The sequence below is a fragment of the Lepidochelys olivacea genome, assembly GCF_965140295.1.
Source record: "Lepidochelys olivacea isolate rLepOli2 genome assembly, chromosome: 6".
In the NCBI taxonomy this organism is placed as follows: domain Eukaryota; kingdom Metazoa; phylum Chordata; order Testudines; family Cheloniidae; genus Lepidochelys; species Lepidochelys olivacea.
In genome coordinates this window covers 85,533,527-85,548,147 of record NC_140416.1, presented here as the reverse complement: position 1 = coordinate 85,548,147, position 14,621 = coordinate 85,533,527, and the positions used below count along the sequence as shown (strand labels likewise).

The 14,621-nt window shown below is 43.6% G+C and overlaps 1 protein-coding gene across 3 annotated transcripts; it reads left to right on the top strand.

Moving 5' to 3' along the window:
- Positions 1 to 225: 225 nt before the first annotated feature.
- Positions 226 to 14,307, top strand: FAM161B (FAM161 centrosomal protein B). Of its 3 annotated transcripts, none has more exons than XM_084630657.1 (9): positions 226 to 389; positions 1,669 to 1,985; positions 2,430 to 2,983; positions 6,598 to 6,935; positions 8,022 to 8,137; positions 8,641 to 8,808; positions 9,304 to 9,403; positions 10,844 to 10,977; positions 11,243 to 14,307. In XM_084630657.1, exons 1-9 carry the CDS (start codon positions 342 to 344, stop codon positions 11,298 to 11,300), a joined length of 1,833 nt encoding a protein of 610 aa, XP_084486783.1. In that variant the 5' UTR covers positions 226 to 341; the 3' UTR covers positions 11,301 to 14,307. The 3 variants fall into 3 exon arrangements, with proteins under 3 accessions (XP_084486783.1, XP_084486782.1, XP_084486784.1); XM_084630656.1 differs by having other exon boundaries at positions 8,019 to 8,137; XM_084630658.1 differs by lacking the exon at positions 226 to 389 and adding an exon at positions 396 to 705 and having other exon boundaries at positions 8,019 to 8,137.
- The last annotated feature ends 314 nt before the right edge of the window (positions 14,308 to 14,621 follow it).

Genomic DNA, 14,621 nt, shown 5'->3' with positions numbered 1-14,621 from the left:
TGCCAACAGCCGAGGTGCATGCCCAGCCACTCCTTCCTGGGAATGTCCTCCCAATCGATGAGCAGAGGGAAAGGCGATCATTGGCTATTGAAGCAGCGACGACAGAGAGGGCGGGTTTATAGGCCTGGCCACACCGCTAATTGGAGTAGCCTACAGGTATCCACTGTCCAATGAGCTGGTAGGGCCCGCCGGGGGGCGGGGCTAGGTACAGCCCGTGAGGACCAGAGATGACAGTAAAAAGAAAAGGAGTCCTTGTGGCACCTTAGAGACTAACCAATTTATTTGACCATAAGCTTTCGTGAGCTACAGAGCCAACTGGGAGCCCAAAGCAAGGAGCCAAAATGGGGTCACCTGGGGGTGGAGCCGGGGCGCGGACCCGAACCCGAGAGGTGAGAAAAGGGAGGGAGCTGAGCACCAGGGGGCTGTTACCATGGGAACAACCGGCGTGTTCTTTGCCCTCTCCGAGTAACGGCTTCAGGGCGCGTGCGGGATTGACGGGCTGTGTGACGCAGTCACCTCAGTGCCATGGTCCCGTTACCCTGGCAACGGAGCACCTCCCCTGCCCTGGCCCCTGAGGGGCTCTTACCCCGATTGCGCGGGCGACTGAGGTCAAGGGAGGCCACGTGACGTGCCCGGAGTCGCCCAGGAAAGCCACGGCGAAGCGGGGACTTGAAGAAGCCAGGTCGCCCCGTGCCTGCACCACCGGTCAGTGCTTTGTCCCCTCCTGGCCCCCATCCCTCTTTACTAGCCAGATACCTTGGACATCAGCAGCTCGCTGAAATGAATCGCTCAGGGTCAGGAGGGATAGTTGGGCTCCGATTTTGGAAGGCTACAGTGGGACCCTTTGTCAGCCTTATGGAGAGGATGTAGCCTCTGCCCCCTAAGGTTACAGCCAGCTTCCATTATAAAACCTATTTTAACCTCCCTACAAATATAGCATGGAAAATGTACATGGCTTGACAACTGCCAGATTTACCCCAGAGGTCGAAGAGGGGTGTTTGTGTTACAGGTCATTGAAAAATTACCCTGACGTTTGTTTCTTTGTCACCCACTATCTCGGAAATGCTTGTTCATAACTCTCCAGGTTTCCCAAATAGTTAAATCTCCTTAAAACTCCCAACCTGGCACTATTTGGGGAAAAACATATTGTAATTAAGCAAAGTTGTTAATGAATTTTGTTGTAGATAGTTTGGGATTGATTCCTGCTGCCATTGACTCCAGTGAGAGTTAGAGGCTCAATCCTGCTCCCTTCTCTATAAAGGAGAGGTTTTTTCTATTAATGGCAGTTGGAACAGGATTGGGTACCATAGGCCTGATTCACAGCTATGTCCAAAAAGTGCTGGACACAACTGAAGGTGGGGAGGAGAACATACAGGACTGAGTTGCATAGATTATAGTGTGTAAACTGAAACAGCCCCACCAGCAAGACCTTTGTATGACAGGGAGAGCTAGAGAGGCACTGGGTATTCTGTTTTTTGTGGAGTTTAGGTCAGCTCTTTTATGTTGTATTTTCTGCCTTCCTGCACCAATGGGAATGCAGCTGGCTAAGCTGGAGTTGGCATCAGAACAAGCAGTAGGCTGTGTGTGGGAGATGCCTCTCAGAGCTCAAGACATTAGTGTCAGACAGTTATTAATGGCTTTACTGAACATCCAGTGTGATCTCTTTAGGTGTTTCCACCTCAAGATTCTTCAGATTCTGAGCCAGAAACAGAGAGAGTTGGTGGTATCACTCAGCCCAGGACAGATGAGCAGCTGGATTTTCTCCAGGCAGGCAAGGAGATGGCAGCTGCCTCAGGCTCAGCTAAGGGGTATTATGACACATTGCAGGCACTCAAGATGAAAAACAGACAGTATCTGTTAGAACTGGGCTTGCTCTACCAGGTAAAATTGGAGAGCGACCAGAAACCCTTCAAGGAGGAACTGGAAGACTTCTCCCAAGACAAAGGGCGATTGACTCTGCAGGGCAAGCCCTATGAGGCTTCAAGGTAGGACACATTGGAAAGCTGTTATTTTCCTTCTGCTCATTATCTTCCTGGAAATGCCTCCAATTGAATACCGATATTGGCCGAGTAAGTGAGGCCTAACCCTCCACTCAGTGGCATTTCTGTTTGTCTGTCTGTAACATGATAACTTTGGAATACCGTGTTGGGTCAATGCCAAAATTTCAGGGAACGTTCTAGGCATCAAGGAGTGAGGGGCCCAGCTGTGTGTGCAGCTTGGCCTACATAAGCAACAAAGTATACAGATCTCTAGTATATTGCATTTATATAGCACTTTTGATCAGAGGTTCTCAAAGGACTTTACAAATGTACATAAGTGTCACTTCTATCCAGCCAGAAGGTAGCTCTCTATTGCACATCCCTTTGAGACTTCTTATCACTTTATTTGTTACTGCCTCTTTAATAATCATGTCTTTGTCCTACCCACAGATCTAGTATCATAAGCCAGTCCAGTTCTTTAACTGACCTAAACTTGGACAGTCCTTGGGATCAGCAAAATCCTCTCTCACTTCCTCAGTCCCACCTGAGGCCAAAGACTGCTGCATCTACCTGGGTCTCTACTATCACCATCCCCAAGCCCTTCAAGATGACTTTGCGTGAGGCTCATAAAAAGCCCCAGGTGATGAAATCACGTGCATCCCTTGAGATGGAGAAACAAAGGAACAAAAGACAAAGTCAGGAGGAGGCAGAGTGCCAGAAACAATTCCGGGCACAGCCGGTGCCTGCCCATGTCTACTTGCCACTCTACCAGGAAATAATGGAGCAGAATGAGATTCGCAGGGAGGTGGCAACACAGAAGAGAAAAGAGTTGCTCCTTTCCACTCAGCGACCCTTCAGCTTCCTGGAGAAGGAGGACAAGAAAAAGGAGGCCATCAGACAGAAGGTCTTGGCAGCACTGGCTCCTGTTGAGAACTCCAAACCAAAAGGCAGCAAGACAGTCCCTAAATCCATCTATAACCCAGTTCTTGGGGATAAACTCAAAGGTAAAGTGCTTAGTGGTCTTCCTGTAGGAGGGATTCCATGTCTGCCTCACTTTGCCAGTCATGTCTCTCGCTGTCTGGCTGCCATGACAATGCATGCTGGGAAATAACATGTTCTGCTTCTTGTCCTGTCAGGCTCTTCCTGATAGGGGCATCTCTCCAGGAGAAGATTGCTCAGAGCCATAAGAAAGAAGTAGTTGTCCCAGGTGTAGGATTGAAAGAGGGCTGCTTGTTAGCCTGTCCGTCCACCATGTACAAACATTTATTTTATCAGAGTAAAGCAGGGAGGCAGGACTCTCACACCTTGAAGCAGGCAGTGAGAACTTCCCAGCATCTGCAGCATGTGAATCGGAAAGGCATTTTCTCCACCGTGTAGTATTGCATAGTTACATGAATTATATGAAGAGGTAATGCAGTTTTGTTGTAGCAGTGTTGGTCCCAGGATATTAGAGAAACAAGGTGGGCAAGGTAATGTCTTTTATTGGACCAACTTCTGTTGGTGCGACAAGCTTTTGAGTTACACAGAGTTCTTTTTCAGTTCTGGGAAAGGTACTCAGTGTCATAGCTTGACAAGGTTGAACTGCATAAGTAAACTATCTGTTCAACCTTGTATTTAGCTGTGACAGTCAGAATACCTTTCCCAGACCAAAGAGCTCTGTGTAGCTCAAATGTTTGTCTCTCTCACCAACAAAACTTGGTCCAATACAAGATATTACCTCACTCACCTTGTCTTTGTAATGAGGGAGTAATGGTTAAAGTAGATCAAAATAGGAGGGGGAGTCACCAATTCTAGTGATGTTGTCACGTAGTGACATGACATTGCATCAACCTGTGTGATGGAACGTGGCCCAGAGAAGAGCATGGGAATGTTGATCTTTGAAAAAGATCCATGTCTCCAAGAAAGCTCATAGCTGTCCAATCATGAGCGTGTACAAATACACATGAATACACAGCATGGGAAAGGCTGTAGGAGCACATCCCTTGTGCTCCCAACCACCCCCTCCTCTCATACATCCCACCATGGAATGCCAGAACAGGAGAGGAACCTGATGGGGTAATTCACTTTTTCCCCTGGATGGGAGGGGGGAACCAGCAGTGGGACAGATCTTCCAAGAAGGCAGATGGGAGATTATAATTTGGCCAATCATTTCTCTCCTATCAGGTGCCACTGCTGCTCCACATATATTGATAATAAGGCTTGGAGTCCTATATAAGGTGCTCAGCCAAGCCACTGCTTCTCCTTCTTCCCCACTCCTGATTCTTCTACCAGATGAATCTTTATTTCACCAGCCAATGAAGAAGCAAGAGCAGGAGCCATAGAAGTTCTGACACGACACCTCTAGCTTGTTCGTCTTATATCAGGGGACAAGCTCTGTGATGGCACTGGCTCAGCTCCTTTAACTGGCTTGGCTGATGTCAATGCACAGGACTTTGTTAGGTTAGTGACATGCCCCTTTAGCTTACTTTGCTGATATCAAGTTAGAAGTCTCTATGAAGTCACCAACTTAAAACCTCTAGATTTCTGGTCTGTTGTTAAAGGGAATGATGTTGTATGGTCACTCAGTGCCTCTTTTTGTCCGGACTGATGTCAAGGTATCTTTGAACTCATGGGCTGAGCAGCTTTAGCATGCTGTTCTGATGCCAAGGTACAAATGCCCCTGAGCTCATTGGCTCACCCCCTCTAGCTTGCTGAGTTGATGTGAAAGTACAGGCCTTCGTGAGGGTTACTAGCTCAGGGAAATTTACACCTTCTTCTGAAACATCTAGTATTGGCCACTGGTGGATTAGATAGATTTACAATATTTTCCAGTACAACAGGGGTCGGACTGTTGATTCTGAGCTACATGGACTATGATGGTCTGTGACAGAGTTGGCAGTGGAAGATTAAAGGACATGATCAATCTTAAAAGTTCAAGATGGGGAACATCTATTAAGTTATGAAAGTCTATACAAGATTGTTCCCCAGTCTTGGTTCCAGGGCTCTATATAGTCCACTTTTAAATGTCCCAAGCACTGAGGCTTCCACCAGTTCCTTCAAGCAAGAATTCCTTGCTAAGTACAGCTCTGTCAGGAAACTTTTCCTCATATTCAGCCTACTTGAAGACCCCTAAATAAATTTTCCTTCCTTCAGATATTTATAGACTTGTTACACTGTGGTTGTTGTTTAGGCAAATGGCACATACTTAGCTCTTGAGAAATCAATCCCCTAATCATTTTTATTGCTCTTCTCAGTCCCTCAACCTTGTCAATATTTTTCTGGTACTATGGTGCCAAGCACTCAAACCACTGTTGCAGGCAGACCTCACCAGAGCCATGTACAGTCTCTCATCACCTCCATGCTCTGTGACATGATGTGTTTCTATATATTACCCAAATTTGCATTGGCCATTTTAAAGCCATATCGCATTTCTTTGCAAATGTCTAATTTGCTAATTGCTGTAATCCATATCCCTTTACATTGAGTGTGTTTGTTATAATTTTTTCAGCAGCTATACTATCTTGTAATGTACTATTCTAAATGGACTGTTAGACTGAATGGATGGGGAAGACATATAAGACACTTGGTTGGTTAGACAGCTGGTGTGATGAGAGTGTTGCCTGATTGGGTGGATCATTGTTTTCCTATTTTATGCTGTACCGTTATGGTCGATATCCCAGCAGCCCGTGTGGTACCCTGTACCATTGTAATTAGGTAACTGACCAATTGGATGTGCACAAGTGCAGGTTTCATGTGTTATATAAGAATCAGTGGAAAAAATTGAACATTTTCAATAGAATGTCATGCTTAAGTCATTATAACCTTGTAAACTGTATAAACCTTGTATATTTCTGCACAAGCCCTATAAAAACCTTATTGTTCCATCAGCACTATCCACCATCCTGTCTAAAAGTGGAAAAATTATTTTGTGTACATAGTGTCCACGAAAATGGCACCTGTGAAAGAAGTCAAAGTTGCATATTATCCCTACAACATACACTCCCCACCTCCCATAGAAAATTAGGCCCAGAAATGACATGAAATGAGGACTTCAGGGATGCAGAACTCTGCTCCCCACTGTATGCATTTTTACCCGGAATCTTTTCTAATATGGACTAAGGTCACTGGATCCTGTATAGAAAAAAAAAATCACCTAGTAAAAGTATACTCAAGTTACAATGTCTGGATCATGTGATCAGCCGCAGGGACATTAGTCAATAGAAGAAAACAACAGATCATCACAGAGCCCCCTTACCATCACATTCCTGCAGGACAGAAGGGTGCAGCTACCTTCACCAGCACCCTTATGGTGGTGGTGGAGAAACAACCTGTCCAGTAACTGCACCCCGGAGGGATGGTGTGCTTAGTAATTTATGCCACAGCAAGGGAGAAAAATCAGTCCATGGTGCTTGTGAGGGGTTGGGAAAAAGTCATAAAGGACCAATCTTGCATTTTGGGTAGAAAAATGCACTAAGCAAACAAATACTGAACACTCTACTTGTGTTAGCCTCTCCCATTATGATGAAATATTTGTAGGAGCAAGGTCTCACTGTGCTCCCAACCTCTCCCTTTTCTGTGTTGGCAGTTCCCAACGCCCTCTGCCAGTCTTTATTCTCATTGATTTGGTTTTGTTTCCCAGAAGCTGAACTCTACAGGAAAATCTGCATTCAGATGAGAGCCAAGGATTTGTTGGAAAACTCCTTGGCTCCTATTGATCCTAGCAACAGACAAAGAGAGCCACAGGCCCGAATCGCCACCAAAACCAAACAAGAAAAACTCAGCTTCCTGCAAGACAACTTCAGCTTTAAACCAAGAATTAACCCAGCGGTGCCTGATTTTGAAAGACTTTACTGGGTGTTTCAGAGAGAAGCAATAAGGATACGAGAAGTCAAAGAGCCAACTCGTAATCAACCATTTAAACTGAGAACCTCCAATCTCCACTGCAGGCAGAGACAGGCTAATGAGCAGAAAATGAAGGTGAGGGGATGATGTGTTTCTGTAGCATTACACCCTTCACACCGCGCCAGGTGTCCGATTGCTGGGATCTCTGTCTTCTGATTTGTAATCATATATATTTTTACTGAAGCTGACCTACCTGACAGGGAGACCTGTCTGCTCTTGTCTAACATGGCCCCTTCCTAGATCCCTGGTCAGCCAGAGACAGGGCATTGAAGAGTGAAGCAAAGGCAGCCAAGGCTCAGCCACTTCTGCCTAATCCTAGACAGGTTCCCCACTGAGATCAATCTGTCTTCTGCCTGCTAGAGGAGAGCTGAGGGGAACAGACTCCGTTCAAGACCAAAGTCCAAGACCTTCCCCAAAACAAGACAGAGTACAGTGAGCTGCTTCTGCCAGACAGAGGGAGAAAACTGGGTTCATGGTGTAATATGAGCAGTTGGGCACCAAAACACTGATCCAGTGGGCTGCCTCCAGGAGTATCTGGGACATGGTAACCCAACAGTGTATTCCAGAATGATGAGAATAATAACCTTTCCATTGTTCCGTTCTTTATACTGTGCTAGGAAGAAGTCATACAATGTGGTTTTTTTAAAATATTATAATTTGCCTTATGTATTTTCAACAACCTTATTTCCTTATCTATATTGAACAATTTGTGCCATTTATTAGAAACTCATCTCTTTGTAAACATTATGCATTCTTACATTATTTTTTTTTAATATTTTATAAGTAATCAAGAAGAAAGGGAAAATTCATGCAGAATATCTGCACAAGCTTGTGGACAATGACATGCATTAGGCTGTGGAATAGTCTTCCAAGGAAAGTGGTGAAAGATTGTCTTTAAAATTAGACTGACAAAACCCTGGAAAGGGATAATGCTGCACTGGGAAGAGATGGACAAGATTATCTTTTTGATCTCTCTCTTCAGTGCCTTGTTAAGGACTCCCACCAACCTCATTGGTAGGCGTGAATTGGAGGTCAGTCCTCACAGACTGCTGCAGACATGTTTGAGTCTCTTCAGTAGCCACCTAAAGAACAACAAAGGAGTTTCCGCACATTTCACAATTATACTAAACTAGATTTCATTTCTATCTGGATTTTCAGCAGCCTTCCAAGGCTCCAGTGCAAAGAAGTTGTTCTCTGACTGGTCTCTCCTCTCTCTCTTGCAACACCCTACCAGTGCACATTACAGATGCAACAAGAAAGAGGGAATCAGCGATGAGGTGAGTAGGAAAAAAAGTACTTCGTTACAGAACCATGCCCCACTAATAATACAGTAGAGAAGATGACATTTGAAATAGTTTAGCTCTTCCCCATCACACCTGCCACTCCCACCAATGCCTACATTGGTTTTTCTGGAAGCAGCTTCTCCCCAATTGAATGACAAGAGGTGCTGACTTCAGTAAGATATGTTTTTTTCCTTCTGCATGTCTGTCTCTCTCTCGTTTCTTAAATAGTCCCATCACTTTAGTATCCAAGTGCCTATTGTTCTCCCTCTCTCATCTTCTTCCTCCATATATTTCCCCTTTGCTAATCCCTTTCCCTTGCTTGTTCCCTCTCTTACCATGCTCCCACCAAGTATTTTTGGCATTACATGGCAGTAACACATTAATTATCTTTTTAGACAGGTTGTCACACTTCAGCATTAGCAAAGTGAGATTCCCAGCCAACATTCCTGCACTTTGAAATGAACCTGTTGCCCCGTTACCCACTTTTCTCTGTGTAGATACTCCCAGGAAGACAAAAAGAGCAGGGAAAATGAAGGAATTCATTGGATGGAGATACACAGAAAAAAATGTCAGGCTATGCATAAATCTATGAGTAGTCGAGCAAAAGCAATGGATCCTCATAAAAGCCTGAAGGAGACGCACAAGGAGAAGATGAAACAAAACTGGTCAGTATCCCAGGCCACATTGATAGATAGCTCTTTGCAGCAGTAGCTTGTTTTTAACAACAAAAGATAATTGCTTTGGAAGGGGATTGAACCTGGGCACCTATGACCCAAAATCTACCTTCCTCGGGCAGCCAGGCCCATTTCACTGTCATTTTTATTTTATTTTTTTTTGCATTTCAACACAGCTCTTTCCAAACAGATAGAAAAAGCCACAAGTATCACATTTTCTGTGAATGCCTCCACCACTGCAACCTCAATATTTGTGTTTGTATTAACTGTTTCACTTTTCATCTTTAAGTGGAACCTTACCTAATACTGTGTACCCTGCAGCAGCATAAGTGCATTTTATCTGATGCACACAGTATGTGAAACAGAAGCAAAGTAATTAAGAGCATGTCCTGGGGATATTTGAGATGAGGATTTCCAACTTTTGATCAGAAACCAAGAAGTCAGTCTTAGGGCACCACAATTAGTCAGGGAACTTTTCCATTTCAGGCAGAATGACCGCAAAAGAACAAAGGAGTACAAAAAAGAACTGGAAGAAATGCAGATACGAGTCAAGAACCGACCATATCTCTTCGAACAGGTCACAAAGGTAACCACTCAAAGCTCCAGTACCAGTATGGAGCACAAGAAATTTTGTCAGCTAGATTTTGAGATGAGTAAGGAAGCTGGGTGGAATTCAGTCAGGAATAAGAAGGTGCAAAGCTATGTAGTCTCTGGACTAAATTCAGAAAGGGACAGACCTAGAACAGCTTCCCATTTAATGTTTGGCAAACTCCCTGCCTCCCTCAGGAAAAATACCACTCCACTGTGCTCAGCTGTTCTGTGAAGCTTTGCAGCTACTTACTAATTTATAATGCAGTAACACCCCAAGGCCGTAATCAGGATTAGGGCTTCATTCTACCAGGCACAATATGAACTCCTTGTCCCTGCCCTGAATAACATAGTTTACAATGTAAAAATCTACAACTAACCATTTGAAGACCATACTCAGTTTGGTGTTTATTCTGTACTTTTGTTTGGAAAGTGGTAGACAGGTCCTAGAAAGAAACAATGTAGTCCCTCCAATCAACTGCAAGCTTGTTGGGCAGGGACTATTTATTCAGTACCTCTCATCACTGTACAGTATCCTCTACATATACTATATTAAAAATAAACAGCTTAAAAAACAAACTTTTACAGTGGCTGCAAACACTGTACCATGTAAAAAACTCCCTTCTGGGTTTCCTCTTTCAAATTCTACACATCAGCTCTGAGCTGTGGAATAGTCTGATTAGATGTAGGGACAAGCCAGCTGCACATTAAACTAAGCCTCTTAAAAGAGCTGTCTTCCCAGCTCATGATAAAACTGTTCAGCTGAGCACTTGATCTGTGTGGGAAGAGAAAGACATAGGCATCTCTATACAGTAATCCCACTGGAGGTCAATCTCCTGTTTGTCAGGCTAGAAAGAATTAGCCAAGGTTGGTGTGGCATTCACTCACCTAAAGAGGAGGCCATCCACACTGATAGTATGGTTTAGCCTTTAGAAGAGCTGTCTAATTTCTGGATGGATGACATCTTGGAATGGGCAAATTTGCAGAGTTTAGTTGGAGTCAATGAAAGATGTTGGATTAGTGAGGGGGAGATGACTTCTGGCTGCTTACAAGTGGATTGGGTGGGACTCCAAAGTGGATCTAATTCCCACACCAGTCCCACCTTACTCCCCTGTGCCTCAAATTACCTGCTTCCCAATCTCTCCCTCAAACTGGAAACCAGCACAGAGAAAGAAGGGTGTAGCTAAATCAGGATTGGGGTACAGCTGTTGGCCTACTAGGACGAGGATGCTGTTCGCAGGGGGTGTGAGAGGGGCAAGGAACAGGAGTGTGGAAGGAGGTGGCTCACAGTTGTGACTCTGAACAGAGCTTTCTCTATTATCACAGCCCCTGTGTAGCTGCTAGGAACCGAAACCTTCTAGATAGAATTATTTTAGGGTGTCCATTATGGGGAAGGACCCAGTTCAGGTTGGTTCATTTTTCTGTTTCAATTCCATAGCATGATGCCCGGCAAGAGGCAGAGAGACACTACCGGGACACCCTTTGTCAGGTTGGGCTGAATGAGGAATTTGTAAGGAACAAAGGGAGAGATGCTACTGACCTACCAAAGGAGGAAGAGACTGAAACTCACAGGTAATCAAAGCAGTAAGGATATAGAACCAACTCTCCTGTCTTTGGCTAGACAGAAACATTCTTCCTCCTTGTTCCCAAAGAATTCTAATCTGTGCCATCACAGGTGAAGAGTATAATTCAATTATGCTGTATCAAGTAATAAGGCTCCCCTATTGCTCTTTGTGCTTATGACCCATATGACCAGACTTCTGCTTCTCATGCATAAAGTATAAAGTAGCGCAGATCATTTCCAATAGTTAACAAAAGGTTCTGACTGTTTCTACAGAGCGCAGGAGTCTCAGAGGGACACAGACATTGGCACGATACAGGAAGAAGAATCTTAGGAAGAGCAGAGAACAAAGAAAATGACAACATAAGAACCCTGCACAAGACTCAGTGGACCTACTTTCAATTATTTCCTTTAGTCCAAGATGCTTGAAAGCAGCAGTTCTAAACTTTTGACCCCATTTTCAGACTTATTGCTTCCTGTGACCTGACAGCATGGAGGATGTCATTTTGTAGAGCAAGCATGATCTCACACACACTGTCCATGCACGGTCACGCTGTGTGGAGCAAAGTGGTATCCTCCACACACTCAGGAGCACCGTAAACACATCCACTGATGACATGACTGCAGTCCCATCTGCCGATGGCACAATCCCACTTGGGGTCACAATCCATAGTTTGGGAACCAGTGTTCTAGAGTTTCAACAGTAGAACCTCAGAGTTATGAACACCTCGAAAATGGAGGTTATTTATAACTCTGAAATATTTGTAACTGAACAAAACATGGTTGTTCTTTCAGAAGTTTACAACTGAACATTGACTTAATACAGCTTTGAAACTTTACTATGCAGAAGAAAAATGCTGCTTTCCCTTTTTTTTAGTAGTTTGCTTTTAACACAGCACTGTACTGTATTTGCTTTTTTTTTTTTTTTTTTCTTTCCCCTCCCATCTCTGATGCTGCCTAATTGTGTATTTCTGGTTCCAAATAAGGTTTGCAGTTGGTCAGTTTCTAACTCAGATTCTATTGTCTTTTCAAGTGCCTGACTTAAGAGAAAGTTGCTGTGGTTTGGATGACATAGGAAGACTATACACAGGAGCAAGAAGGATTGACTCTTGCCTAGAACACTTCTTGCCCCTCTCCCTGGTCTCCTCCTAAATCCCTCAAAAGTGTTCCTCAGCGGACTCATTTCCCTGTCCCTTATTCTGGTTTTCAGGTTTAGAACCAACAGTGAGACTGCGTGAAGCAGGGAGAGAGGAGGGTGATGGGTTGGGGCACTATTGCTGAAAAAAGAGAGGTAGACCTGAAGGCATGTACACTTGTGTTCACTTCCTTTGTACTCAAAAGACTTTGAATGGAAAGGGAAAATTTAGTAGATTTTAAAATTTTGCTCTGAAGCTGTCCCTTGTTTTTGATGTTGATTTCTGTTGATGTTTCATGTTGCATATGTATGTTGAAGTGGATTTTAAGTAAGATATTTGTACAGAATAATAGGTTTATGGATTTGAATTCCCCTGGGGAGAAGATTTGAAAAGAAGCTCTTCTCTAGCATCTTGCCTCTGCACCAGCTGAGCAGCAGCTCTGCTCCTCTCCTATTGTTATGGAGACACGGTCTTGCCATAAAAGTTGCAACCACTTTCCATTATAAAGCTCTATTTTAGCCCCTTGTAACTTTGGCTCAGATCATGGGTTTGGCATGATTTACTGTGAAGGGTGTCAGTACAAGGTTTGAGGAAATTCGTCACATTTTGAGCTCCATGTAATTAAAAAGCTATCCAAATCTGAAGTTTGGGCTCCTGTCCAATGTTGTTCTCTCCTAGCTCAAAATCAGTTTTTTAAAACCCCTTAAAGCTCCCTGAAGTCATGTCCTGCCTATATGCTGTAATTAAGCAAAGTTCCTAGAAATATAGGGCTGGAAGGGAACTTGAGAGCTCTTCTAATCCAACTCCTTGTGCTGAGACAGGACCAAGTATACCTAGACCATCCCTGACAGATGTTTTCTAACCTGTTCTTAAAAACCTCCAATGGCAGGGATTCCACCACCTACGTTGGGGGCCTATTCCAGCACTTAACTATCCTTATAATTAGAAAGTTTTTCCCAATATTTAACAAATTTCCCTTGCTGATTACTACTTGTCCTACTTTCCCAGAACATGGAGAACAATTGATCACCATCCTCTTCATCACAGCCCTTAAGATTTTAAACACTGTCAGGTCCCCCCATATTTTAAAACTAGTATCAAATAGTCTTTTCTCAAAACTAAATACATCCAATTTTTTATCCTTTCCTTGTAAGTCAGATTTTCTAAACCTTTTATCATTGTTGTTGATTCTTCTTATTCTTCTTAGGACTTCTTCTCATTCTTCTTAGGACTTTCCAATCTGTCCACATCTTTCTTAAAGTGTGCCACCCAGAACTGTCAAATAGAGCAGGACAGTTACTTCCCCCTTCTTACATACGACATTGCAGTTAATGCAACCCAGACTGATATTTTTTTTGTAACTGCATCATATTGTTAGCTCATATTTACTTTGTGATCCACCTCTACTCTCCCCTGCCCCGATCCTTCTCAGCAGTATTACCACCTGGCAGTTATTTCCTCTTTTGTAGGAAGAAAAAATTAAATGCACCCCTAAGTGTAGTACTCTTCACTTGTCTTTATCGAATATTCTGTTGATTTCAGACCAATTCTCCAATTTGTCACAGTTGTTTTGAATTTTAACTGTCCTCCAAAGCATTTACACCCCCCCCAACTTGTGTCATTTGCAAATTTTTATAAACGTACTCTCCACTTCGTGATGCAAGTTATTAATGAAAACATTGAATTTTACCAGCCCCAGAATGGACTCCCTACAGAATTCCCCTCAGGTGTGTCCCCAGAGTTTCACAGTCAACCACTGATTACTACTCTGAGTACAGTCTTTCAACCAGTTTTGCACCCACCTTACAATAATTCATTTTTTTTCCAATTTCAATTTCACAAAGCCAACATTTCCCTAGTTTGCTTTTTTGTTGTGGATGGTTTTGGGACCAGTTCTACTACTGATATCAGTGGCTGTTAGGGGACCAAGCCTGTCCCCATTAACATTACTGGGAGCTTTTTCTACATGGATTTCAGTGGGACCAGGCACTATATATGAGTATGTCCACTGCACTGCCTGGCTGCATCTTAAATGATATAAAGGGTATTTCTATACCTGACAGCAAATAGAGATCTTCCTTCAGATAACAGCGGGGGTGAGATAGTCTGTGTTTTTAGGGGTAAGTCTCATTGACAATTAGAATATTTTCTGAAAATTGTGCATTATGTCAAAGTGCTTTGAGATTAAAAGATGGCTCCTTTTAATTTTTTTGCAAGATGTCTGTTTCTTTGTACCACCCTATCCTTACTCTCTGTTCTCTCTGCATACCCTTCAACTTGGAAAAAAAGAAGGTAGGCGTAGGAGTTGGCACTTTCCTTTCCACCAGCTGAGCCAGTGCCCCAACTTGAGTTGGCACACCAGTGCTGCAGGGTAGCAGTCCTTCTCATTGGCTGAGCCTCAATAGAATCTTAGCTTTCATTTAAAACAAAAATTAAGTTTTCTAGCCTTTCTGGTTGAAGCACCTTCTAAATGTGGAACCAATGCAAGTGCTGAGTCTGCAGACAGAGAATGGAACAGT

Excerpts from the sequence above, each read along its gene's own strand:
- FAM161B (XM_084630656.1), top strand. The coding sequence starts at position 342 with ATGGGGTCACCTGGGGGTGGAGCCGGGGCGCGGACCCGAACCCGAGAG. Across the intron at positions 1,986-2,429 it reads AAGCCCTATGAGGCTTCAAG|ATCTAGTATCATAAGCCAGT; the intron begins GTAGGACACATT and ends TCCTACCCACAG. Across the intron at positions 8,138-8,640 it reads AAGAGGGAATCAGCGATGAG|ATACTCCCAGGAAGACAAAA; the intron begins GTGAGTAGGAAA and ends TTCTCTGTGTAG.